Below are 27,549 nucleotides of genomic sequence, written 5' to 3'. Positions count from 1 at the left end.
ATACACAAGCACACGCACACACACACTTGCAGGGCAGATAAGAGTGATTCATAAACAGATGAACCCAAAGCAGATGTGTTATCATGGTGGCACTGTGCACAAAGTACTGCAAGGCCACACCAGCTCTCCTGGGGCTCACACACACACACACACACACACACACACACACACACACACACACACACACACACACACACACACTCACACATTTGATGAAGTCAGGTTTAAACATGGAGACCTGATAACAGAAGGCTGCCTCTATCAATTTGTTACCCCCACCTCCAACTTGATCCAAGGCTCCGTCAGCAGATTCCTCCACCTGAGTGTGTGCTAACATGTTTGTCTATATTTAAAAACGCTATTTTTATACATGCATGTTGCGGCTGTGCAAAGGTGTGTGTGTGTGTGTGTGTGTACATGTGTGTTTTTTGTGGGGCGTGGACTCATGGCATTGAGCCACAGTGTCCCTTTGAGACTGGGCAGGAGGAGGAGGAGTGGACACCGAGAGAGAGCGAGAGAGAGAGAGAAAGAGGAACGATTTAGATAACAGTCTCAGCTTGTGGCATGCACACACATACACACATGGACACACACACACACGCACACACACACACGCACACACACACACACACACACACACACACACAGCTGCTATCAGAAACACATTATTATTGGAGAGAGCTGACCACAGGAGAACCCTGGCAAGCACCCCGAGATAGGCTCTTATATTCTTCCTCCCTCCCCAGGGAAGAATTCATGAATTAAATCTTTCTATTAAAGGTAACTCTCTCCTCCTCCCACAAGAATACAAACAAGGGGGAGAGAGAGAGGGAGACGTATTCAGTCTGGACCTGCAACTGGTGATTATTTTCATTACCAAACAATCTCCTGATTATTGTTTTGGTAAGCTGATCAATAAGTTGTTTTAAAAAAGACCCAGCCACTCTACTGTCAGCCGTCGGAGCTCAATTAAAGTCAGCACAGGATTCAGAGATGTTCAAATTGAAACAGCATGTTTTTACACTGTTAACATGTAGGAATAGATGGCACTTTTCTTCAAGTTCTGATTAGCAAGTTGTTAAGTTATGTAAGAAGTGTGCAGATATTTGTGTCAAAAAATGGAAAAAATCCAGCATTATATTCAGTGCAAGTGTTTCATATTAAGAAGCACGGCATAGTTCCTGTTAATAATTTTAAAAAACGTGTAGGGAGAATTTAGTTATTTTATTTTTCATTTTAATGAGAATCAAGTTCAAGAAATAGATTGAAATATTAATTATAACTAGCTATAATTTTTTGATTAAAGTTGAGAGGTGTCAAGAATAAAGTTGAAAAGTAGGGGAAATAAATAAAATCAGAAGTAAAGTGGAAACAAAATGTAGAGAAATCAGTTGGAATTGAAGTTAATGTTTAGAATACAGTTAAATTATTAAGAGTAAATTTAAAATGTTTCCTAATAAAACCAACAATTTTGCAAAACTGACTTGTTGACAAAGTTTAACAAATAAAGATTCAAAATCTTAATATTGGGAGTAAAGTTAAAATTTTGAGAATAAATTCTGAATGCTTACAGAGAATGACGACAATGTGAGTACGGGTGTAATATCAAGAACAAAGTCAGAAAGAAAATGACACCGTTATATAGTATAATTTAAGCCTAAATAAAGTTGAAATACTGAAAAAAAATACCATAATTTTCAAGATTCTAGTTGAAATGTCAAGAATAAAATCACAAATGTAGGAAAATTAAATCAAAACTTCAGAAGAAAGATAAAAGAAGAAGAAAGTTGGAAAGTAGATTAAAATCAAAATGTTAAAAAATACAGTTAATTTTTTAAGAACAAAGTTAAAATAAGTTTGAGAATAAAGTCAAAAAGTTGAGCAGAGGGTAAAATCAACATCTTAAACAAAGTGAAGTATAAGTTAAAATATCAAGACTGAAACTTGACCGTACAATAAAGTCAAAATGTTGGAAGATGTAGTTAAAACTTTTAAAATAAAGGAGAAATGCTGAGAACAAAGACGAAAAGTAGAAGATGTGATGAGCGTGTCGAGAAAACGTGAAAAAGTAAATAAAAGTTTTAATAATGGGACTACAAATGATGGAGAGAAGACAGGAGAAAGGTAGAGTAAACAAAAAACGATGGAAAGTTCGAAGAATAAAGATGAAAAGAGGAGGACATGATCAACTCATCCACAAAATGTTTTTGAAAAGTACGTAAAATAATGATGGACTAAAAGTTCAAATGTGGGAATAACATCACATCTTCTGATTTGTTTCCTTTTTGTTTCTAACAAACAGTAACACCGAAAGTCCTCCTTCCCTAGCGTGGCCCTGGTACTTGTCCATACTCTGGTTTGAATCCACGTGCGATCATTGTGTTTCGGCTCAGCTGTAGACACGCGTGTAAACATGTCCGTCTCTTTATTATGCTCGCAGCGGCTCCACACATCTGTTTTATTAGCTGTGTTTCCTTCTTCATATTAACCCGCAGGTGCTCTTGTCGCTGCCTGCACTGATGCTTCTTCTTCTTCTTCTTCTTTACAATTCACATTAATACCCGCACGCACAGAAAAAGCCCCGCAAATTTCAAATAGTTTAAAGCACTTGCTGCATTCATTCAGCTCCGAGCATTAAAAAGGGCCTTTATAGTGGAGGGGAAATTAGCGATGGTCTCCCTTTATGTGTGTAAGAAGCCCTGCTTTGCCTGTGACGACTCCAAAACTGGAAGCAGTTCACCCAGCAAACGTTTTCTTTTTCCCCCTTCTGTGTGTGTGTGTGTGTGTGTGTGTGTGTGTGTGTGTGTGTGTGTGTGTGTGTGTGTGTTTGGTTAGTTACAGTAATTACGGCCCAATAACTGACAGCCAAAACCAGGCAGGAGAAAGTAGAAGGGGGCTGTTTTTCCTCAGCCGTGCGCAGCCTCGCTGCTGAACATCTGCTGAGAGATTTGCATATTAATTAACCCATATTAACTCTAATTATTCTGGGAAATTATCAAATAAATTAAATTTTCTAATTTTAACCGTTTTTTCCCCCTTCTTCCCGTTGCTTGACGAGTGTCAGGTAACGTGAGGAGACGAAGGGGAAGCTCACCTGTGCCGAGAAAACATTTTATATATGTATGGATATATATATATATTCCATCACCACCTCCCCCTTCTCCTCATCCTTCCCCTTTGCCTCCCAACCTTTCCCTCCTCTGTTCTTCTTCTCTGAATCCTCCCTCCCACTCTCCTGGCCTGGGAGTCCTGAGGGCAGCCAGGGGAAGCTTTTGTGTGTCTTTTTTATTCTTCTTCTTTGGCTTGTGTGACGAAGAGGAGGCAGGCGGTGGGGGGAAGGACGGGAGGTTTACTTCTTCGAACATTTGTTGGAGGCAGGAACATGTGTGAACTGGGGGAGGAGGAGGAGGAGGAAGGGGCGGGGTGGGCACAGATGGTGAATCCATGCAGGACCCGGCAAAGGTGGGACCTCTGAGCTGTTGAGCAAACCTTGAAGCTTTCTGTGCCTCCCTCGCCCTCCCCAGCCTGTTGCTCGGGCCTCCTCTGCAAATAAATGGCGCTTTAATTGAATTAGAGTCAGGGCTGCGCGAGGGGCTCCTCGTGGACACAACCCAGCGGAGATTCGACGCAGTCCAATGGGTCGGAAGATGCCACGAATATCGATGCTGCGAGTTTTTTCTTTGGTAGTCTCTAACAGAGGAAGAAAATCTGCCATTTGGTGGCCTCTTTACCCCCTTATGTGTCTCCGTGTAAAAATCCTTCTGTAATCTCAGTTTAATTATGCACAATCGAGTTATGAGCGTCGTTTGTTTTCGGGGCAACCTACGCTATCGTGCTATAGTGCTGTCGTATTAAAGTTAAACGACTGCAAACACGAAAGAAAAAAGGGCTACGATTGCCTCATTTGAACCCCGCAATCGGTCCTTTTTGCAATGCTTTAATGTCATCTGGTCAACAAGACTTATCAGACACATTAGTCGGAGCAAATTTCCTGAAAAACGCTCATGCTGGGAGGCTTTTCTTGGCATGAAAACAGTGCAGTATTTCTTACGTTTCACTCTCTTGCAAGCAGAATGATTTAAATTCCGTCAAAACTCTCATCACGTCGCAGTTTTTGGAGTTTATTTTGTTTGCCTCACTCTGGATGTCCACAGTTAGACTTTCTTTAACTTACTAAGCTTCGACAGTGACTTCTTTTACTGCTATTTGCTCATAAATCTGACTCAAAATTAGCTCTTAAACACCTAAAGGTGTCGTCCCCAGCAACTTATATCCGTCACTTACTTCACTTTGCAGCAGCACACCTCCCCCTCTCTATAGACGCACACATGCAGTGCCCAGACAGACGCACACACACAAACACTCCCAGGTTGCGTTTACACTTCACTGAGTTTTCACCATTCATCGTCTCTCCCTCCCCTCTCTCCGGCCCTCACCCCTCACTCTCCCCCTCTGTCTCCTTTCAGAGCTTTTGTTTGCCCTCTGCCACCGTCCTTTCACCGACTTGGCCCTGATTTGCCCCTTGTGCTCGATCACACCATTATACTGAGACAAGATAGCACAAAATATCCAAACATGTCTGCTATCCTTTTGTCTGGCCTGATTTGGGTTGGGGTGGCTCTGGTTTAGCGACTGAAGGAGGGTGTATTCTTGTTTTGAACACAAAGGTGAAATAATCTATAAAATAGTTCCTCTTTAAGGAGCGCTGTTAGCCCAGTTTGAGTTTTATTTCAGAAAAAATGCCTTAAAGTCTGTCTAAGGATATGTATAAAATAAGATTTAACCGTCTTCGCTGTAGGTGTGAGCTTTCCATCAGACAGGAGTAAGACTTACCCGAGGAAGTGCTTAAACTGTTGCAGACAGGAACAATGGCAGACAAAAGGTCATCGCGAGAATCCACTACTGCTGGCGGTAGCCACAAGGCAGCGACCTCGCTTCCACCTTAATGCCCTCCCACACACACACAAACACGGACACACTCTGACTAACAGAGCGCCCCTGCTTCCCCATCTCCCTCCCAGCCATCCAGGTGATCCGCTTGGCTCACATTCATGAGACAGGGAGCGAGCGCGAGCAGTTATCGTCCAATAGGGAGAATGTCCTGGCTCATTATCGGCGTAGGAGGCCGAGCGTGTCACCTGGAGCTAAGCCTCGACACTTGACTAAAAAGTCAGCCGGGGTTAGCGTGAGAGCGCGAACGTGGGTGTTAGTCATTCTCCCCGCAGCGATCACCTCCACCGTTGGCCTGCCGAACAGTAAGAGCTCTTTTTCCTCTCTGGCTCGGAGACTCCAGCAGGAAGGGCTTTTAGCGCAGCCTCCTCTGGGCACCTGATGACTACTTTGGGATTGTTAAATAAATGTGATTATACCTGTTAGCATTGTGAAGTGGTTTTTCTTGGCAGAACGCAAGTGGAACACCTCTGAACTCGGGCTTTAGAGCATAGGAGGGTGGATTTTATGGCATAGAGTAACCTAGTGTACTTGGGCATTGAAGAGAAATGTTCTTGATTTGTTGTAACCCAGCTTCATTTAACTTGATGCTACAATCAGATATCTGATATTTAAGGAAGCAGAAACAAGTTTTGATGCTTAAAATGAGGCACAGATATGGGTTTGCATGATTTTAAGAGTTAGATTTAACGACTAATGACCCAAAATACAGCTCTGAACCTATTTGCAACCTTGTAGACAATCATATCTCATTTTTTGCTTTTATTAAATTAGAAAATAATTTAATGATTTAAAAGAAAATAATCATTCCATCTGACATACAATAAAAGTTGTTCACCTTTTACCAAAAAAGTCAATTTCCAGCCCAAAGTCTAAGTCATCAAAGAGTTAATGTGTCGCTACAACCTGATTTCTATTATTTAAGGAGCCCAAACCACTTTTCTATGTTAAAAATAGGCCAAATGTAGGATTTGGGTGATTTTAGGGGTTAGGTTTAAGTACTTAGACACTAATGTATTTTTTGTGATGAAGTCACAATTAAATGATGAGCCCAATCCCTAATGATGAGTTTAGGAGACAAGGAAAAAAAGTCTTTTTGATGCATATCAGTTAGAATGATCCTTTTTTGTTTTGGTATCCTGATTGCCAGAAAAATAGCAACAAAAAAAAGATATTATAATTGCCTAGATTTAGTGTTGTGGTCATAACCAGTGATTACTTAGACCTCACAGAGTTTAATCAGGTTTCGTCAGATGTTTTAAAAGCAAACTTTGGTATCAAAGGCCCAACGGATCTGAACGTAAGCTCCTTTTTTGACTTTTTATTCTGTGTCAAGCACGCTCGGCTTGTACAGACTTATCATATATGCAAAAGTTTTCCGACAAACAGATGCGTGCGGTCAACATCAAAGACGCAAGTTGGTAGCTGCCTATTCCTCCAAGTGACTTTGGGCATCTTTGAACGCAGCATGTGGCCTGACAACTGTTATCTTTGGTGGGGTTTTTTCTTTCTTTTTTGTGTGCAGGAGTCAATTGTGATTCCAACATTAAAAGCGTGTTTTGATCACTGGAGCTACTCGTTCCCTGTCAAACCTGAAGCTTTGTAAATACAATCATGTTAGAGTTGGACTAAATTAATTCCACGGGCTTCTCTGTGTCTGCAGAGTGCAACTGTCACAGCTGAAGAATTGCCTGCGCCATTGTTGTTTTTTTTCTTCCTCCCTGACTTTATCAAAGAAATGATGAGATTTTAATAAGACTTTGTCCCTTTGCACTCTTGATTTTTTTCTCAGGCTGTCATTGCTGATGCTTCCAGCCGTACTAATCAATATTAATCCTCACTCTGTACTTTTTTTGTGAGTGACAGAATAATGCTGGGACTGTGAAAGGGTTATGTCAGATAGCTTAAAACCTGATATTAAACAAGAATTGCGCTGCTACACATGTCACTTTAATTATCAACAAAAACGCAAGTCGAAGAACCCCCCCCCCCCAATTTACCTTAAGAGGAGTAGAAGAAAGCAAACAGGTAGCGGCAACAGTTTGCGAAACGTCGTTCATAATTGCTTTTGTCAAGGATGACACTTAAGGTAAGAAAAGGAGAGAAGAGGAGAGGCACTGGAGAAGTAAACACTATCTTTTCTTTGTCTTTCGCTCTCCTCGGCAACACAAAAGACTGATTAAGAGTGAGGTTCGGGGAGGGGGATGAAATAACTGCCTGCGAAATATTAGTAGGTTAGAATTACTTTGTTGCTTGACACAATACCAATAGATGCTTCATGCTCAGAGAGGGAGAGGCTCTTGTCAGCAGTGGCACCTAAACAATGGCAGCTTTCTTGACGTTAATACTGCGCGTTTGACTTGACGAGCACCCCACTGTCATTTTGCCTTCTTGGAGGTATACGTTGAATGCGGAGGAGACAGCTGACGTTCGGGGAAGATTGCATCCACGGAGACAGTTCAACGCCCCCGTGTTTAAATTTGTTCAGAAACTTGAGGACAAGACGTCACGAGAGATAAGAAAAAGCAGCAGGAGACATAAACTGGTGTCAAAAATAAAAAAGAAAGCTCCTCTCTCTTTTTTTTTCTTTTTCTTTTGCTTTACTTTGAGGTCCGGTGTTCTCAGTCCTGCCCTGAAAAGTTTGCTCCGCTCCCTCATTCCTTATGTGGGAAGTCAGAACGGTGTGCATTGCTGCGGTGGATGTGTTGCTAAACAAAAAGAAGCTCCCTAGCTCCTTTTATTAGGGAAGAATAGGCCCTTTAAAACCTGTCCAGCCTTAGATAATTTCATTCAGCCGGCCCCTGCCCGGCCGTCATTGAATCTGCATCCAGAGATCAGGTTCACAGCAACGGGTTGATAGCTTCCCAAGCCTCTTGGCCTTTTGTTCTACCAATCCTGTGCTGCTGCCCCCTCCTCGGCAAGCTGGGGAGGAGGGGGATACAGAGCTGATGGGACATTGCTGAGGAAAGTTCAAAACTTCAGGGGTGAAGGGGCGCAGAGAGGTGAATTCCAACAATTTTTAAGTTAAGAGATTTCTAAGTCTGGCAAACTTTCATCTCATTCAGACGTCTAGACGTTTGACAGGTAGAGACGGCTCTCTTTCAATCCAACCTTTCAAATAAAAGCACAATATCAATTGTACCAAGGTGGATGTGGACCACCCAGGAACTCCTAACGTCTCTCTCCACTCGTGGGTCTCCTGCCTCGGTTGCCTTTTTTGTCGTCCCCAAGGAGCATTACTGAGTCTGAACTTGCCTAAACCCTTGTGATCACACCTCTTGAAAAGGTTTTGTTTCCTCCGTCGATTGGTATTCGAGGCAGGTCACCGCACTCCCACCCTCCTCCTCGTCCTCCTCCTCATCTCCTCCCCCACTTTCTGCCTGCCTGCCACCCCTGCCCACCACCCCCAACTGCCTCCCCTCCCACGTTTGAAAGCCCTGTTTTCATTTTAATTTGCACCTGTTGTGCAGTTGTTCGCTGAAGGCAAGTGCAGACCAGTCAATCGCACAGAGACGTGTCAGAAGGAGATGTGGGGAGGCTTATCTTTTGATATGTATAACGTTTTCAGAAATGCCGTGCATGAACTTCATCTGGTTGGCACTCCTGATTCTCAGAGAGTTCAAGAGGCAGGGACACTTGTAGCTATAACTTTGGCATAAAAACCGCCTTAATTAAGCTTGTTCATTCCTCGCAGGGTCACAATGTGAGGAGTTCTGCATATTTTCCACAAACAAGATATAAATCTATTGATTTTCACCGAAGCTCTGCTGACTTGTGGGCTCACTAAGGCTTTTTTTATGACTCGGAAACATAAATTCAACGAAAGCCTCCACCTCTTCACTTCGGTGGCTCAGACTCTGGGCCCTCCCATGATTGGCTCTCACCACAGAACATTTTTGCACAAGCTGCCAATGAGGTGTGTCCCCATGTGATGCCATCCATCTGCACTGCTCCAATAAGTCCTCTGACGTCCCTTTTCTGCAGTGATTTACGCCGTGGCGCGTACTCGCTGAGAACCAGCCGATGGTGGTGACTAATTTGCACGAGAGCCACCTTTGATTGAGTTCACAGCCCTTATTTACAGGCCGTCTATTTTAAGAAATGCAGGCATATGTCTGGGACCTGGGTGTTGTGGAACTGGGCGAGCCCTGCTGTTGGAGTTTTGAATGTGTGTGTGTGTATGTGCCTAAAGGCGCTGCCATGCTTTTATATTTTAATATGTTAGGAAACATTTATATTAATGTTCATGGTTCACTGGCAATGCAAATGTGAAGACATCCGAGGGCTACATGCAGTGAATAATCTAAATCACTATAGGTTAAGCCTTTTGTATGCATAGCAACAACAGTTGTAATATTGTACGTGCTATGTGGAGCATCTCAAATGTGAGCGGTATGCTCCGGAGCAGAGCCATCCTGAAAGGTGCAGCTCGTTGGCATCCAAGGCATGTGAGCACGGCTGAAAATTAGTGGCTATTTTGGCTCGTATCTCCTCGACAGCTGTCTGCCCACCGCTGTGGTTTAGTCACAAATTCCAGCCGTGGATGCTGTAATTGGGGTGTAACCCACCAAAAGAAAAAGGGGCCTACGCCTTGCATTGAGCAGTAATGTGGGGTTATCCTTTTAATCTGCGGATAGACCTCAGTTTTCCAAAACTGGTCTAAATCCCTCGTCAGATTCATCTGTCCACAAGAAGTTGTAGAGAACTGCATTATTTCTCCGCCGTGCTTTCCTGTACTGACCAAATTTGTTCTTCCTTTGTATCACAGCTCTCAACTACGAGAATGTGGTGGAGACCGGATCAGAGACGGAGGAGGAAGACAAGCTGCCAGTGTCTGAGGAAGACCCTCTGATCAACGGAACCGGCAGCCCGGCCAGCCTCACCAACCCTGAGGTCTCGCCACGTATCGAGGGACACGGCCTGCTGAACAAGGACGACGATGACGACGAGATGAGGGACAGCGGCGTGGAGCACATTTGGCCCGACAATGACATGCTGAGTGCTTCCGTGGACGGTACTGGTGAGTGTAGAACAAGTAAATTCAGTCATGTCAACTGTAGGAGTTTGGTAATAGTTGGGTTGCAAAGCAGCTTGCACAGGCAACCTTAATGGGACACTTTAAAATGAGCCTTGGCAGTTGTCAGATGTGTAGAATGGCATCAGCTTGATGTCGTGATCGCGGATAAGCTCTGTGACTTCCCAAAGTAACTCTGTGCTGGATTTTTCTTGAGCTTGTAAAGCTGGCAAAACGGCAAATTGATGATTTCCTAATTAAATTCTGCTTGGCTTTCAGTCTAGGTTTTGTTGACTAGAACAGTTGTGGATCTGCCCACTGAGGTTCCTAAACAGGCAGCAATCTGTTGCCTGAAATGACAAAGAAAACATATGGGGGTGTTTATTCCAAACTCGGATATCCACTATTTGAGAAACGTGACCTGCACTATTAGAAATATCAGAAGATGATAGAAGAATATATTTTAAATCATGCAAACATCCATGTTCTTTTAACCCTTTGCGGTTTAAGTTCTTATAGGCGGTAACACTAACACCTTCCCTACCCTCAGCCTATGTTTTGGGCTTTTTTGTAGAAGAAATGTTAAGTTTGGTTGATTTTGGTCAATTAGGATGGTTATTTTCTTTGTACCCTGATTGCCAAGACTTAATAAAGCAAAAATTAGATTTTAGATTTTTTTAGGTTTCGAGTTAGGGTTGGGGTTGGGAAGATTTAGAACCATAAGAACTCTTGGCTTTTCTTACCAGATGTGTGGGGTTCAGGTGAGCTGTCAGTCAGAAAAACTACCACTAAGCTCACTCATGGATACTCTATAGTGAATGTGTGCTCATCCTGCCACTTGTGGTATCATCTTATGCTGTAAACCCCACCCATCTGGTGCCCGAGCAGACTTAAACAAACGCCACGGAGCGTTTTGCAAACAATGCTTGAGCCAGGTCTGACGGTGAAGCCCCGATGACGCTCCCTCAGCAGACAGACATGATAAACAGTTTCTCTGTGAGCGGCAGAGACCATTTGGTTCACGCTTAGAGAAAAGCCAAACAACAAAAAAATATTTACAGTAATGTATAAAGAGGAGGTGGAGTGGGGAAGAAGCCTGTGCGCTGCAGGAAATGAAATCTTAGCGTGTTTTTATGGTGTTTCAGCAACGTCCAGCAGTGACTGATGCTGCTTAATTCGTCTCGCCCCTAACAAGCTGCCTAATCCCAGGCAGGTGATACCTACCCCAACTTGACTGACTTATTGTCTTTTGTTTGAGCAACTCCTTCTGCAGGGGCCCCAGTCACAGATGCTTGAAAGATAAATACTTTTAATTAGGGGGCAGGGTATAATCATTAAAGGAAGCCAGACTGCTGCAAAAAGTCATTAACAATCTTAAATGAAATTTTTATTTTTATGATAGCCATTTACATGTATAATAAGAGTCAATGATTCTTGGAAGCATGTGACAGGAACAGAGTATGGCGAGAAGTCATGTAAGACAGCCCATTTAAATGAGCTGGGCTTTGCTATTCATTTCTGCTAATGAACTAGCTGTGCACAGTGCCGAAAAACGGGGGAACATTCAGCAGTCTTAAATTTTAATATGGGGGAAAATTGCACATTTATTAGGGATAAGGGGGGGGAAAAACTTAGCGGGTATCAACTTTCACTTCTCCTAAATAACCGTTCATATTGCCTCCTTAAGGGGTGGAAGAAAGAAAAGACAGTTTGGTAAATAAATCAAGATAAAGGATAAACAAGCTGTCATTGCACACGGTAATTGTTTATTTGATAAAGACCTGCGGTGCCATAATGTCTGTAATTCAACTATGTTGCAATTCCCAGATAATATGCTTCTTGTGTGATAAAGCGTCTGACATATTTCGGAGAGCAAGTCAAGTTCATTAGAGCGTTTGGGAGTCTCTTTCCCAATCTTGCGGGTGCTGTGTTTCCCAGCCTGCCTTTTTCTTTTTTTTTTTTTTTTTTTTTAACATCCGCGGTGCCTAAGTGTCTACAGTGATACCTCAGCACATAACTCAGGCCTGAGATAAGTTAGCACCCTCCCTCCTTCCTACTCGGACTGATTTGGTCGTCACTCCCCTATCGAGAGTTTTTGCACAGGTCTTGGAAGCGTGATTGAATGAAGGTCCTGCGAAGGGTTGGGAATATTCGAGCCAAATAGAAACTGTACGGGGCAAAAACAGCCGAGGTGACTCTCCCAGACACAACTACAGCATGTAAGAAAGAAAAAGTTTATCGCAGAGCCTCGTCTGATTCCACCGCACAATCAGAGTCTTGTGTCTGGCATTGTCCTTGACATTCCTTAATCCCACAGTGAGGCTGGACACGATGTGCTGGAAAGCATGACATCATTATCACTGACAGGCGTTTTCAAATAAATCACCTGTCTTCCCCCCATTGCCCTTTTTAAACCCCTTCTCCCAGCCGTCGGTGGGGGGGGCAGGGGGATTTCTGACAGCAGCGCTGTTTGCTTCATGTTTGTGTTGTTTGCAAACAAAACAAAACGAAAAAATATATTTTTTTAGCCAAATTTGGCCTTCTGTTTTCGATCAAACAGTGGTTCTTGTTTTCTTTGCACATCTATCGAGTTGTGCAGTTATTAATTTGTCATTTAAACACCTACTGCAGTCCAGGACTTTCCCATAGCGTTTTAGATGCCTATCCATCCTGCCAAGAATAAAATTCAGAGGAAAACACTGTGTTCTTTGGCTGCTAAATGCTCAATTTTGAAGCGATGGAACAGAGTATCTGCCATTGACAAGTCTAAAAATATCCCATTTTGCATTAGCCTTCTAAAACCTTTAATCCTGCCACTTTTGTTTTGTTTCCGAGATTCAGAACTATTAGGCGCTTGACTCAAACATGACAGATTCAGGATAAATGAGGCTAAATGCACAAAGGCAGAACTTTAAAGCGCCTGTGACTGCGGTGACCGGCCATAAAAACAGGAATGTTTTCAAAATAAACAGCATCTGAGCTGCTATGAAAATAGGTGGAATTACAGTCGGGCCAAAGGTAGTCTGGACTCCTCCTGAGTCCAGAGTCGGCTCTCAAACCTCAACATCACTCTTCAAGGAGGTGTGTACCTTACCGCCTCAGGTCTTCAGTGATTTACTGCTAACAAAACACACTTTTCCACCATTTAGCGGACACTTTCATCCAAGACGCTTTCCATGACCAAGAATAGGCACATATTTGTGGTATAAGTGGATCCAGCAGAAATCAGATGCCTCTCTTCTTTTGCTTTTCTGACATTACTTGCAGTTTTTGTTTTCATAATGTAACATTTTTAAGCTCCCTTTCAAGGATAAACTCACTTTTCTAAGAATTCTTCTCTAAACAGAAGCTAATAACACTAATGTTGGACGTTTTTATTAGTTTAAGGCAGCAATTCCCAGCCAATGACACTAATCATAATTCCCATCCATTGCCAAGGGCGTGTTTCTATATTCTGTGCCCAGCCCAGCTAATATGAAAAACGAGAAAATACAGTTTATTTTACAAACTAAATATAATTGAACTGGCTAGCTTATTAGCTTTGCTAATAATATAGCTAACAGTTAGCTTAAATTGTGGACAATAGTTGAAATAGGTAGCTAAAATTAAGAATTTACAGACAATGATTTTTTTTAGTAAAAGTATAAATAACAATTGAAATAAAGACTTAAAATTATGAATAGAGAAATGAAGATTTTAAAGCTGCCAGGGTATTAGAAATATAGATAACTGTTTGAAATAGCTAAGAGACTTAAAGATATTTTCATGGTTTTAGTCCAGTTTGGCCCATAATTTCTTTGGATATACACTTAAAACAGTGAACTAAAATTGCAAATTTTGGTTGGAAATAAATTTGGAAATTCTTTATTTAACAGTATGGCTAGCAGTCACTTTGAATTGCAAGCTAAAAATGTGGATTAACAAATGAAATAGCTAGACAACAACATGGAGTAACAGTTATTACTGATCCCTGTCATGTCGGGGGAAAAAGCACAACTTAACATAATGATTAAATTGTTATAAATACATCGCTAAATAGAATAAAAAGGCATTACACTCAATGTAATGCCTTTTTAGTACCAGTTTTAAAACAAGGAAACTAATTTGAGTCTCTCTGAGAGAGGGTTGTGCGATATGTAAACAGAAAAAGTTAAAAAGTGCAATGAGCCACTGTCACTCACTGCAATGGCACTTTGTACCATTTGAATGTAGCTCAGCACTGGCATGGATCTATGTATTTAAGTGTCCCAGAGGCCATAGCAGAGAGGTGTATGTGGTGTTAGTCTACCTCCTACTGGAAGCAGCCGTCCCTCCCTTTAGACCACAGATAACAAAAGTTCTCCAAGGTAAATAGGGGAGAGTGAAGGGCCAGTAAATCCCACTGGTCATCCCCTTGCGTCAGACTAAAAGTATGCAGTCAAATTTGATTACCCAACGCAAACACGGTGCCTACGAGGACACAGAAATGTGAGGGAGTTTTAAGCACAAAAGGGTGGACGGGGTGGGGGGAGGCTTTTCTACATTCTGATATCTGATACTTGTGGGTATATTTTAATCTGTGGTGGAAGTATTTTTTTAAATCTGTTTTGTTTTGTTGTAGCTTTAATTTATGTTCTTTAAAACCCATTTATTTTCCCATAGTGCGACTGTGGTTTTGATGCTGTTTGGCAGACGTGCAATCAAATGTACAGCATGGGGAAAGTTAAACTAGGACATACCCCTGCAGAAGAGTCTGTCATTATTCTCTGAAGCCATTGACAGGGGTATTTATCATTTCACCGCAGAAGCCAAATCTCTAATTTCAAGCAAACCCGAATTGCAAGCCTTAGAAAGCATTCCACAACGATCAAGCCCATTGTTTCCAACTCCAAATAAAAACTCTTTTTGCTTCTGGCTTTTGTGCAAAGCAATGTAAGCAGGATAACATTATTATCAACAACACACCCACCACCTTTCCTGTATTATCTCAGCCAGGTTGCTCTTATGTAGGCGCTCATCCTGTTTTAATAGCCAAGGGATAGTCCGATACATCGGATCCTGCTGTCATCTGGGAAAAAAAATAAAAAATGCTCACAATGCAACGCTTGTAACCTCCTTGCAGGAGCAGCAGAGCAAGAACAGATGCGTGAAAAGAAGACAATGCAGGTTTTTTGTTCTTGTTTTTTATTTTAAGACAAAGGCCTCATGTTCTCGGAAGCACCTTGATTTAATTTTTACTGACAAGGCAGGAAGGAGGGACCAGGGACTTCTTAAGCTGATTGTCAAGTCTCTGTCCTCCTGTCGACCGTGAGGTGGAGGTGGAAAAGAGGGTTTGTTTATGAGCTTGTCAATCCACCCTTTATTTACTGTCGCCTCACCTGTGCCAGGGCAATATCTCCCCATCTGCACAGACCGGGAGCCATTATCCTGATTGGCAGTAAGAACTTGTCCTGCTTAAACCAACATTTCTCCGAGGAAGGGTTTCTTTGAGATGAAGGAATAATCTGAATAGCTGAGGTCAGGCTTGAGTAGGTGGAGCCAAAAAAGGAAAGCCACAGATTCTTAGAGCCTAAAATCTAGCCAGAGACTGAGGAATATTGCTTGATAACTTTCAAATAAAAGGCTTTTATGAAAGGCTTTCAATCAAGATAGGTTGCTGTAGAATAAGGAATATTCAAAGGCCTGTAAGGCCTGGAAAAGTGGTAAATAGGGCAGATCAAATGTGTGTCTTTTTTTGGTTAAAAATGCACTTTCCCCTTCAGTATCGTGTGTGCGAGGCTTTGAAATAATAGTTTCCGCCTGTTTTACATGTTTTTCTGTATTGTCGGGCTTCATACCTCACCAGAAAACATTAATTTATTTATTTTCTGACTCCACCCACCTGAGGTTTACCCCAACCAATGAGGTTATTTCTGAAATGTTTGTGCAACTAAAACTCTTAATTTGTGGTTAAGGGTTGTATTCCTTTTAGTTTCGGAGCAAGGCACTACTAAGTCTCTGCCAGGGCTTGTGGTGAATCACAAAAATGTGCGCGCTCACAATACTCCAAGCTGCTTTGGATAAAAGCATCCACCAAAATGACATATGATAAAAAACAAGCGTGATCCTGCATGCAGCGGATTGCAGCGGCGTCACAGCCGGGGAGTAATAAGCTCAGCCTGCGTGTTGGCTGGAGCTCTATGATTGCTCAGGTGGATGTGTTCCGTGTTGTATTTAATCGCTCTGTTTGGCGATTGAAGCTTTCTTCGCCTCCCCCGCCGCTTGTTGTCACGTTAAAGGTAAATAAGTCTCTGTCTGGCTCAGATGATAGCATTCATTAAGCATGCTGAATAAAGCCGTGGTGCACTGCGATTCACAGCGGTGCCTTTATTGGTTTCACCATACCTTCTTCTTAAAGGCCTCATTGTCAGCGTTTGTCAGCGTGCATGGTACATCGAGGTACTCACCCTCCCTTCTCTGCTTTTTCTTCTTCTTCTGTTTTTGTGCAGATGAAATAAAAGATGATTTTGACACCCTGGGGCCTGATACCACTTTGCAGACAGTTGGAAACGGTACAGGTGAGTTCAGATATTTGCTGTATGTGTGTCAAACCTTTCATATTAAGCCATTCTTGTCTGGTGCCTTACGTGCATGTTTCTTTGTCAGTCTGCAAGTCTTTAAGGTCTGACAGCCCTATCGTTGATGATTAGTACTCTATTGGAACAAATAAACATAATAATGGAAGTCCTTTGTTTTTAACTCCGAAATATAGGGTAAGGGTTCTCTACCTCTACGTCAAGGATTGGATATTTTAGTTTTCTTTCTCTTACTGTCTTTTACCATCTTTACATCTAACAGGTCATGTTAAGAGGTTAAAAACTTACTTCCAGCAGCTCAGCTGCAACTTGTAGGACCTCGTAGATGTTAAGAGCTTCTCAAACTGAAAGTGAACTGTTCAACATGACCATTTCACGCCCAACACTGGGTTCAAATTCAGCTAAAGTTGTACATTTTAAAGACCCCAAACTACCGACTACTGATCTAGTGTTAGGCTAAGCATATGTTTGTAGTTTCTAGTTTATGAAAAATTGACTATTTAGTAAGTGATTGAAACTAAACAAATCCCTCCTTCTTAGATGTGTTGCTAGTGACCTGGTGGATGTTAAGAGGTTAGAAGGTCTTTGATGTGCCATCAGGCTGAATGTGGCTTGTTTCAGTGGGGTTGGATTTCAGCTAATATCCAGCCCTTTGATGGCACTTCTGCCTGTTTTAGATACTCAGTTGGATAATCTCAAAAAAGAAGAACTGTAATGCCAAAATGTATGTAAGACATTTGATTAATTTGAAGGGTCACTAGTTTGTAATTCTAACCTTAACGGTTTATTGATAACCTGCTGAAGACTGATGGGGTCAAAATGACTAATTCCAAGTCAAAACTGGGTTTAAAACTAGACTAAATTTGGCTGTAACATAAAAGGTTGTAATAGTTATAACCACTAAACCACAGAACCTGAATCTCTTAAGATCTACCAGGTCACTGCCAACTGATCTAGAGCTAGAGTTATGGGTTTCCAATTTGTGAAAATTTGCCTAATTAACATGTGGATAAAAGAAAAATCAAACCTAAATGGGTTGCTGGTGGCCTGGTGAATGTTAATAAGTTAATACAGGCCTTTTTAGCTTTTTGCAGTCCCTGGAGGAGTTCCTGAACAGAACAAAGCAAACATATCCACAAACTGCGCGCTGTAATTAAAAGGAAATCTTCCTCTGCTGACTCAGTGATCACTGAGGCAATCCCGTGTATGTTTATAGGCAGCTGAAGTGATTTTGATTTTAATAACCATTGATTACACATGCTACTTTCAGCTTTCCCAGTTAGCTAAGTGTTTCTTCTGGTGGAGTCGAACACGATCTGCCATTTTTCATTAAGCCACCAAAGCTGATTTGTCGCCACATACCCTCCCTTCCATGATATCATCCTGGCCACCCTGACAATTGGCCTCGGACGCCGTTATGGTAAACCGAACTCGCCCCGCAGAACGCCATGCAGCCCTGAATCAAAATCCTCCCTTCAGCTTTAATTACCGTTACTTTCTGCTGGTGTTTTCCTCTTCGCTTTCTTTTCTCCTCTCCCCTTCTTCATGTTCTGGAAATTCAAGCCCAGCAAATGTTTTCCATTTAAAGGACTTTTGGAAACAATACTGTGGCACCGCTGTGGAAGCTCCCCGCCACTAGATCACATGTGATTTCATTTAAAGACATGAGCAGTTTGATCACGTCCCCCGATGCCAAAGCACACTTTGATCCAGGTGATTTCCTCGTCCGTTGGAAAGAAAGCTGGTCGTTTTCTCCTTAAAGAAACACTTTGCATGTATGTTTTTTCATCCAGAATATGTCCTCATTTTATTATTCCTGACGATAGAAGCTTGGTCGCTTGCATCAGCTGAATGTTAAAGTAAACCATGTTTCATTACCCTGAAGCTTTTCAGCTTTAAGTCCAGGAACTGCTTGCACTGAGCCGCACCCAGTCAATCATCAGTCAATCATCACAATTAGCTTAGGACTTCCTCCAAAGCTACAAAGAATCATCTAATGAGAAGACTGAGAATTATGCCATCACGGTTATCAAAAGCGATCCATTGGCACCGATGACATTTCGGTGCCATTTTTGACATCCAAATATGTACTACCTTGACCTTTCGCAAATTGGCCTGCAAAGTCATCACGGTCTAACAAATCGCTCTTTAAACTTCACCTTGGCTCGCAGTCTAAAAGCCTAATTAACGGGGGTGAAGTCTGATGAGATGTCACTTGGTTGTTTTTGTTTTGTGAGGATTTTTTTTAAAAATATATTTTTGGTCACCAAACATCCTCCAGGATCTCTCCAGGTTGTAAACAGTATGTGTGCGCGCGTACGTGTGATGTTTTGAAAGTCGGCCATCCCCTTGACTAATGAAGGCTGCTGATTTTCTTTTTGCTCCGGTTTGTTGTTTAGGAGGCAGCTATCTCCACGCTGCAGCTTAAGAGTTTCCCTGAAGAGAAGGGACTGGGAAATAATTTGAGAAAATGCATTGTGTGGCCTCAGCACTTTGGTTGGCTTAAGATTCATTCAGCTCAGCTATGGCAAAGCATGCCCCCCACCCCCACCCCCCACACTCTCTCTCCTCTCTCGCCCTTTTTTTCCCTTTTTTTCTTCTCTTTTTGTGGTTTGGCCCTGGTAATCTGTTCAACACAGAATCAACAAAAGCCACAGCCTCTTGATTGACCTTATATGTGAAAGTCGATACTGAGAAACGTGGCTCTGTTGCTGATTAAACCAGGCTTGTCTGTATGTGTATGTATATGAGGCTCTTTTTTTTAAAAATTATTTGAGTAAATTAGGTCAGTGAAGGTTTTTTCAAGGCTCATGGTAGCACCTTTATCTCCCGACTTTTGTTCGGATTAAGTTACAGTTCTTGTTTTAGCCGACGTGGCGTGACAAGCAAGCCCAGTAATTTAGATGCATTCTCCCCAAAGCACGGCTGTAATGTTTTAGGGTGGCTATCCTCATCACATTTCCACCAAGATGTTCCCAATATCCTCCTGTAAGACATTTCTCTGGGGACGAAGGGAATCCAATTTATTCCTCTCGCCTCCCCCCCACCCTCCTGTCCTCAGTCTCCTCCTTCACAATCTCCATCTCTCTCTCTTCCTCTCTGTCACTTCAGTCAAGAGCGTCGATTGCACTTCAGAGTTGGAGGACTTCTTTGCCAAGCGGAAGCTGGATGACAGCGACAGCCACGTGGTGAGCATCGCCGAGTACCTGCAGCGGGGTGACACCGCCATCATCTACCCGGAAGCCCCCGAGGAGCTGTCCCGCCTGGGCACACCGGAAGCCACTGGACCGGAGGAGAACGGTACGGGTCCTGTCCAAGGGTTTGTAGGAAGGATCTGGGTCGAAAGATTAGGGTGAGAGGAAGGAAACAAGACAAGATGTAACCCAGAACAGCTATGACTCAGAAAATATTGGGAATTGATGCTAAGTTTGACCTAATTTTGATAACCTATCTATGGTTCCCTGTGTTAAGGAAGAGTTACAGGTAGGTTTAACCTCTCAGAGTCAGGGTTAGGGTTATTTTTAGTCACGTGTTAAAAGAAAGTAAAGTCTAAGTCATTGGGGTCATTGGCACTGACCCAACCCGAACCCTAACCTATCAGAATTTGTCATTATGTTTTTTTAATTGTTCTTCCAAATGTTCACAATCATGGGATACCAAAAAGGATCCTTCTAGATGGCAAGCATCAAATCTATTAAAGTTTTTTTCCTCTAAAATATAAGTAGGTTTAGGGTTAGACCTCACAGGGCTAAACAGGCATATTTTCAGGAAGGATAATATGATATCTTTCAAATTAAGCCTCATGCATTTGTTCTGGCATCATAGTTTTTCAGTTCAAGGTTGTCCAAGTAGACAAAACCTAACCCAAACCCTGCTCTTAACTCTAGATGTGTTGCCAGCAGCTTGGTGGATGTTTTTTGCAGAAAGACACCCACAATAACCTTTAAACTTGAAGAATGTCTTAAAACGTTCTTTAAACCGATGCATTTAAAAACCTTTCCTATTACTCCAGACCATTTTAAAGGATATCCAGCCTTAAATGTGCCTACTCTTATAGCATAACTGCTGCAGTAACTGAGGGTGCTTGCTCAGCTAATGTCCTGGCAAATGTTAAAAAAAAAAAGAAAAGAAAGGGGGAGAAAAAGTCTTCTCGCTGACACGACCGGGCAGCTGTTGGTCCCACAGATTCGCCGGATGCCTGGGTGTTTACCTACAGTCTTAAGCAACAGCTGGGCAGGGGCTTGAAATCAGATAGCACACCTCCGAAGCTCCCCGGAGGGAAAGAATTGGAAGAGGGGGGCTTGAATTTGAGCGGGATTGTGATTCACGCTACAGACACTATGAACGTGCCAGCGGTGGTGGTTAGGTGTGGGGGGACTAGAAAATGAGGGCTGTTTAAAGAAATTCGGACTATCTGTGGAATAGTGTGTGCATCCAGTACCGTGTACGTGTTTGTAACTATGTGGAGGAAAGTGAGAACGAGTGGGAGTGCTGTGTGTGAGTCGGGAGGAGGTCGTAGTGCAGCGGATGCCAGCCTGACACTGTGACTCTCATGTGGAGCAGATTGCAGAGATAACTCCCATACCACTCTGGGCAGCCCGCCCGTTAGTTGCCATTGATTCGCTGACCTTTTGGCCCGCTTTCCTTTCCCCTTCCTCCTCCCTCCTTCTCCTCCTCCCGCTGTCTCCTGTGCAGACCTGCCACCTGGAACGCCAGATGCCTTCGCCCAACTGTTGACCTGCCCCTACTGCGACCGGGGCTACAAGCGTTTGACATCGCTAAAGGAGCACATCAAGTACCGCCATGAGAAGAACGAGGAGAACTTCGCCTGCCCCCTGTGCAACTACACGTTTGCTTACCGCACTCAGCTTGAGCGGCATATGGCCACACACAAGCCTGCAAGGGATCAGGTGAGGGGGATATTCTTTCTTTTTTCTCCTTCTTCTTCCTCATCCCATCCCCTTCTTCCTGTTTTTCCCTCCTTCCTTTTCCTCCTCTGCCTGTCCCCTGTTTCATTTCATTTCTAATGTGCCCCGATCCCTCAGAGAAGGGAGATCATTTTTTCTGATTGGCAATCATTATTAATTTTTCATGGCATTTTGAAGATGCAGATCCTTTAATGGTAATAACTTTAATTGAGGCCCTAAATGGTTTTTTGATGGCCCTCCCTGATATGATTTTCCAGTCTCGTGTTCACGATCGAATGATTGTGTTAATTTCCAATTTGGAAATTTTTATCAGCTCCTTAACTTCACTTCACTCCTGGCCTTTAATGTTCTTCTGGTGCAGCCCGCAGTCGTAGCACTCCATCAAACTCCACCCCCCTCCACTTCTAATTTCATGCACTGCATAAACATCTGTGTATACTTTAATTTTTTTCTCCCACGATTTATATCCTGTACGTCTGAAATATAATGTGAATCCGCTGGCAGTTAGCATGAATCACCTTAAAGTTCTGTGAGGTGAAAACGCATCCAGCAGTTACGGGTGTTTAACTCGCTTGTCAGCTTTTAGTTGAAGATGTGCGCTGAGATAGATTGTGGCAAAAAAAATTGCACGCTTTCAGAGTTTTTGCACATTTGGGGATAATTATAAGTTCTCAGTAAGCTAAAATCGGAGCAGTAAATTTCAAAGTAGATGAAGTTGATGTTTTTGCTTCGGAGGATAATTATAATTGAAGAATTTTTGCTTTATTAAAAACTGCGACTTAACCTCTAAATGTAAAGAATCCACTTATGCAGACATGTAAACAGCGCCATGCAACAGTCATGCCAAACTGTATCGTATTATGAGTTAATGACACTTCAGCCAGCAATCCATTGATCCACCTATGAACAATCACTTGATGAAAGTAGGGACAAGAAACTCCCTTTTTCTCAGGAAGAGACCTCTAGCAGGCAGCTGTTTGGCCTTTAAGAAAAAAAAAAAAAAAAAAAAACAGAATTTTTTTTTCACTCAGACACCCTGAAATCATTGGCTAATAATTTGTAAAAATTTGTTAATTTATTATTTTTAACTACATAAATAATACAATTCTGTAATAGTTACATTCTGATTATATAACAAGCTATTAATGATTAATAAATGTTACCATTACTTTCCTAATTTTCTTAGCTCACCTATAAAACCACAGATTCAGTCAACCCTGATCTGAACAGCCTTCCCCAGCCTAATGTGAACCTAGACTACAAACAAAACCAAACAATGAGTAAGACAGGAAATGATGTTTAACCATCTATAAACACAAACTATTAAGTAGCAAATAATATTGTCATTTCGTGGTTTGTTAAAAGTAGAAAAACTGATGTAAATCTGTGTTGCAATGGTTATTGTAGACATGCCAGTAATCAGATTATGTATGGGTCTCAGTAAGAAACTTAGTTAAACATTTTACTAATAACTAATAGCAGTAATAACTTGGCGGATTGTAATAATAACTAGACTAATGTAGGGGGTCCAAAATGAATGTAATGTACTTGTCTGCCAAACTAAGTGAAAAATCAAGAATGAATTGGTCCTGGAGAGATACAAAGGTAACTACCAATTTATCGTTTATTACCAATGTTTATTATAAAATGTTAGACTTTTTTCTTTTACATACAGAGAAACTACAGCTCAAATGGGTCAGCCCCGTTTGGAGAAAAATAATCTGTCACGTCTCGGTGTCCAATTTTCTCTTGGACTTCCTCTGCTAGAAAAACCTTGTGATGCAAGTAGAGTTATAAAAAAAGAACTGAGCCATTCAGCCAATAACAGATGATATCATGTACTCTGATGCTTTGCGGTGTTCAGTCCCAGGTCGTGGGTGTTGTGTTGTGCTCTCTGAAGCGAGGATGACAGGCTCAGACTGTGGCTGATTTGATCAGATGTCAGCAGCCAGCACTTTCACCTGATCTACCAGCTGGGTGTAAACGTGAGCAGATGGGCCGGCCGACTGAGCCGCTGTCCCAATCCTCATATTACAATGCTGTTGCTGCTCCCCTCCGGAGTCCAGTCAATGGCCAAAGACTCCTATTCAAGCACCGTGGCTCCTTCTACAAAGCCGGTTATCTTGATTTGTAAATGAGCTGGATTGTTTAAGTGCTAATCCTCCAGATGAGATTGAGGTGATGTCTTACTCATTTTGATTCCTTTCCCTAGGTGGCGCTCTTGTTTTTTTTTAGCCTGTCCTCTAATTATCGACACTGACAAACTCCACTGTTTGCTTATATTAGATGTACATTTGGCAATTAACAACAAGCCGAGCCGCAGTCAGATTAACATAAAGAGAAATGTTCTGATAGGTAAACATGTGCTGCTCCGTTCTGTCTGCTATGTTTACAAGCGTTAATACTCCTCCTCCTCTTAAGCAATTAGCTGAAATATGACTAATTAGAGGTTATACATATGCAAACATCCAGTCCAATCCAGTCGGGCCCCCGCCCACAAACAGCAGTGGTGGCATTCACACAGACAACAAGCCATGAAGGAGAGACGGAGCGTTTTCGCCAGTGCCATTCACAATTATGAGCGCGGAGCAATTGTGTCTTATTAGCAGTGGTGGCGAGACTAAACTTTACCGGGCAGGGGTCCTCAGGGAGGGGGAAGTAAGAGGAAGGTGGTGGCGGTGGCGATGGAGGTGGGGGCGGAGGTAGCGAAGCAGCTGTTGCTGTTTGTTTATGCAACTCAGCAACATACGAGCGGTGGGGTCCCTCTCCGGCGCTTGGCGGGGCCTCGACTCTCCCTGCTTGATCTTTGAAGGTTGGGGCTGTTTGAACAATTCCTCCCAGTCCTCCCAGTGTCCTGCGCGCCACCATCTGTCTCCCCAGGAATGTGGGTAGAGTCAGCACACACCCCAGCATTTGTCAAGGCTGAACTGGGAGGAGGGAGTCGCTCTGCTTTTCCCCCTAGCAAGCTCAGAGAAAATGTGTCTCTCTCTCTTTTTTTCTTTTATCCATATTTACTAACCATTTAACATCCCTGCCTCCCACTTGGAATTAATTGTTTTGTGAGTGACGAGCCAGGTTTACACACCCCGTGTTGTTGTTGCTGAGTATTATTATATTTTGATTTTTCTTTCCCCTTTTTTAAGAGAGGAAGGCTCTGTTTGAATTGCAAATGTGATGGATTGCAACTGATGTTTACCTTTTTTTTGAACAGCAAAATCAAGGCCGGGCCCATGTGCTGGCTTCTTTATCCCAAGATTATTAAAGAGACATTTGAGGGTTTTTTGTTTTGTTTTTTCGGGGGGGGGGGGGGGGGGGACCTAATTACTGCAACACATTTGCAGAGGGGAGGAAAGAAAAAAAAGTGAAATTCAGAGATGGTGTGAATACAGGTATGCTGGCGAGAGAGAGCTCACAGATGATTCTGAATACATTTTGGACTGATTAGACCCCAAATTAATGAAAAGTAGATCACATCGGCACCTCTAATGAAGGAGAAACGCTCTAAAAAAAGACTCTTTTCATTTATTCTATTTTCTGGGCTGCCAAATTCTAAAGGCAGGCCTCCTTTGGCTGTGCAGCCAGGAAATTAAAAGGTATGTGATATTCTCTGTTATCGCCGCCGCTGCCTGTAGTTGCTCAATGGAGGTGGGAGTAGAAAGCCAAGATGCTTCGTTTGCGACAGGAGCCATTTGGCTTGTAGCGTGAACTGAACTCTTACCCCCTCCATGTTTGTACATTTTTCTTTTTTTAAAATCTCTTTCTCTCTCTCTCGCTCTTTTTTTTTCTCTCTCTCACAGCACCAACTGCTCAACCAAGCGGCCGGCAACCGCAAGTTCAAATGCACCGAGTGCGGCAAGGCCTTCAAATACAAGCACCATCTGAAGGAACACCTCCGGATTCATAGCGGTGAGTTGCAGGAAGAACGCTGCCCTGCTCTTTGAAAGTTTGTGGCGAGACGAGGTTGGGATATAAAGTAAATACTCTTCAGTTTTAAAGAACGACAACGCCACCCTGGGAATTTCACCCAGAGAATACTGGAAATGACACTAAATCACCAAAAAGGCACTTAGGTTCGCTATACTCAATCCAGAGACGAGGTTCAATAATAAACAAATTGACAATTTATTGGTAATTATTTAAAACACCGAATAAAAACATAATCATAAATATTCAAATACAAATATGCTTAAAAAGGTATTCAGAGCTGAGGCTTACCAGTGGAGGGGCAGGGATGCCACACACAACAAAAGAAAGAAAACACACCAAAACACAAGTGCAACACACTATCACACACTCACACTAATAAACTAGACAAGGCAGGTGTGTACACTCAAGGGATCCCACCACCAAGGCACCCTAGTCTCCTCCACGTCGGCACTCCGCATCTGAATAAAAGAAACAAAGAAAATGTTAATATATTACAACAAACTAATGTGTAGCACCGGGGGATAACCCAACTGCAGGACCACACTGGTGATCTACAGCTAGAAAAAGGGCCTCCCACCAGTGGTGTAACAGAAAATCCAAACTACAAATCAAAAAGCAATAAAACAACATACAATCTGAATAAAACTCTAAAATCTGGAGCAAACGGAATCGCCGTACTGCTCCAACTTGCCGTCCACACGACGATAAGTTAACAGTCAATCAATATGCACGCCAGCTGACTCCGATAACCGGCATGCATATGGCCGTTGTCCACACCGACGTCCACTGTAAAAGCTGACAGCAGCAGGGAAAGAATTCTCACAACGGGAACAGACGGTAAAAGCACAGCAAGGCAAAACAGCAGCACTTCAGTTCGCGTAGCTTGGCGCAAAACTAAGGCCCACACTTCCTGCGAAACATAATAAATAATTACTATAAAAGAACAATAGAAGGCAGAGAGCGTAACAAAAGTTGATTACGTACCAAATAAGCCGGGTCACAGAACGTAAGCAGAATAGCTCAGAGGAGGCTTCTATAGCTACGACCAGCCGCGATGGAGGCTTCAGAAGAATAACCCGCAAATGATCTCCACCACACCGAGGGGAAGTCAGGTGACCAAAAAGGAGATCACAGGCAAGCGACGCAGAGACACTCAAATGGCCACTATTTATACCAGCGCCCCCTAATGGGCCAGGCTGAAAGTGGGTTGGACCGAAGGATAACATTCATCCTGCCACATTCTCATAACGGTGATTTAAGGATCCACAGATATTCCTTTTGGTTTATTTTGGACACTCGTCGGCTGTTAATGGACACTGAAGTCCTCGGGGTGTGCAATATTTGCTTATGTGTGTGAAGCTTTTAAATTGAATTGAATTTATTTGTTTACTTGTTGCAAACTTTCCTTTTTATCAGCCTTAAACAAAGAGTATTTTGTTGCAGAGTTCAGATGTGTACATTAAACTTACTTCAAAACTTCATGTACTGTGGAGCTGTTATTCTGGTAATACAAGCATGAAACAAATAGTATCCTTACCTAGGAAGCCCTATTGCTCAACTATAATTTATTATTTTATATAATTTAATTTAATTTTAATGCTGTTTTTTCAGATTATATTGACTTTAGGTTCAAAGCAAAACATGAAGAATTAAATAACTTTTACATTTTCTTAACAGTGCCCCAACTCTTAAGGAATTTGTTTTTTCAATTAATTCCTACAGTTTATTGGATGGGAGCCTTTTTCCCTACAAATAAAATCAAATAAAAATAATTTCATGTCCATCACACTTGTTTGAACATGCTTAACATGTCCAAAACAAAAGTAGTCAGTGAGGTTTCCATGCCTTTGTGTTTAGTGTCTTTGTGTGCTCACTGAGCTGAGCAGAAAATGTTAAAGCTAATAAATGTTAAAGAATGGTTTACTTTCACTCAAAACATGTAAGTACAAAAAAAGAGCAAAGATCTCTAAACCAATTCAGTTTGGCAGAAAATAAAGAAAACGCAGACACTATACTGGAAGATTACCGGCTCTAGCGCATATCGCACATCTTGGCACAATTCAGTTAATTTCAATTCTGTTTTATTTACATAGCACCAGTTCACAGCAACAGCCACCTCAAGGCATTTTATATTGTAAAGTATAGACCGTAAAATAATATGAGAGAAAAAGCAAAA

At 42.3% G+C, this 27,549-nt stretch overlaps 1 protein-coding gene and 1 long non-coding RNA gene across 5 annotated transcripts in view; one reads left to right on the top strand and one right to left on the bottom strand.

Moving 5' to 3' along the window:
- Nucleotides 1–27,549, top strand: part of zeb2b (zinc finger E-box binding homeobox 2b) — a 98,320-nt gene that overhangs the window by 63,639 nt on the left and 7,132 nt on the right. For 2 of the 4 annotated variants that reach the window (XM_085447333.1, XM_085447331.1), the window contains exons 3-7: nucleotides 9,719–9,970; nucleotides 16,432–16,500; nucleotides 19,630–19,818; nucleotides 21,214–21,428; nucleotides 25,244–25,352. In XM_085447333.1, the coding sequence (XP_085303459.1) occupies nucleotides 9,719–9,970; nucleotides 16,432–16,500; nucleotides 19,630–19,818; nucleotides 21,214–21,428; nucleotides 25,244–25,352 (834 nt within the window). Of the gene's footprint in view, nucleotides 1–9,715; nucleotides 9,971–16,431; nucleotides 16,501–19,629; nucleotides 19,819–21,213; nucleotides 21,429–25,243; nucleotides 25,353–27,549 lie in introns of all 4 variants that reach the window. The other 2 variants (XM_085447332.1, XM_085447330.1) reach the window with 1 other exon arrangement.
- On the bottom strand, nucleotides 25,545–26,142 carry LOC146681061 (uncharacterized). The gene is made up of 2 exons (XR_014917821.1): nucleotides 26,006–26,142; nucleotides 25,545–25,831 (listed from the first exon to the last, which is right to left on the bottom strand). It is a non-coding gene; the product is annotated as an uncharacterized LOC146681061 (long non-coding RNA).

This window comes from Copadichromis virginalis, linkage group LG23 (assembly GCF_057382275.1).
Source record: "Copadichromis virginalis isolate Kocher_CV1m ecotype Utaka linkage group LG23, C_Virginalis_male_GT1.1, whole genome shotgun sequence".
NCBI lineage: Eukaryota > Metazoa > Chordata > Actinopteri > Cichliformes > Cichlidae > Copadichromis > Copadichromis virginalis.
Note: the sequence above shows the minus strand (reverse complement) of the source record. Positions and strands in the feature narration are given on the sequence as shown.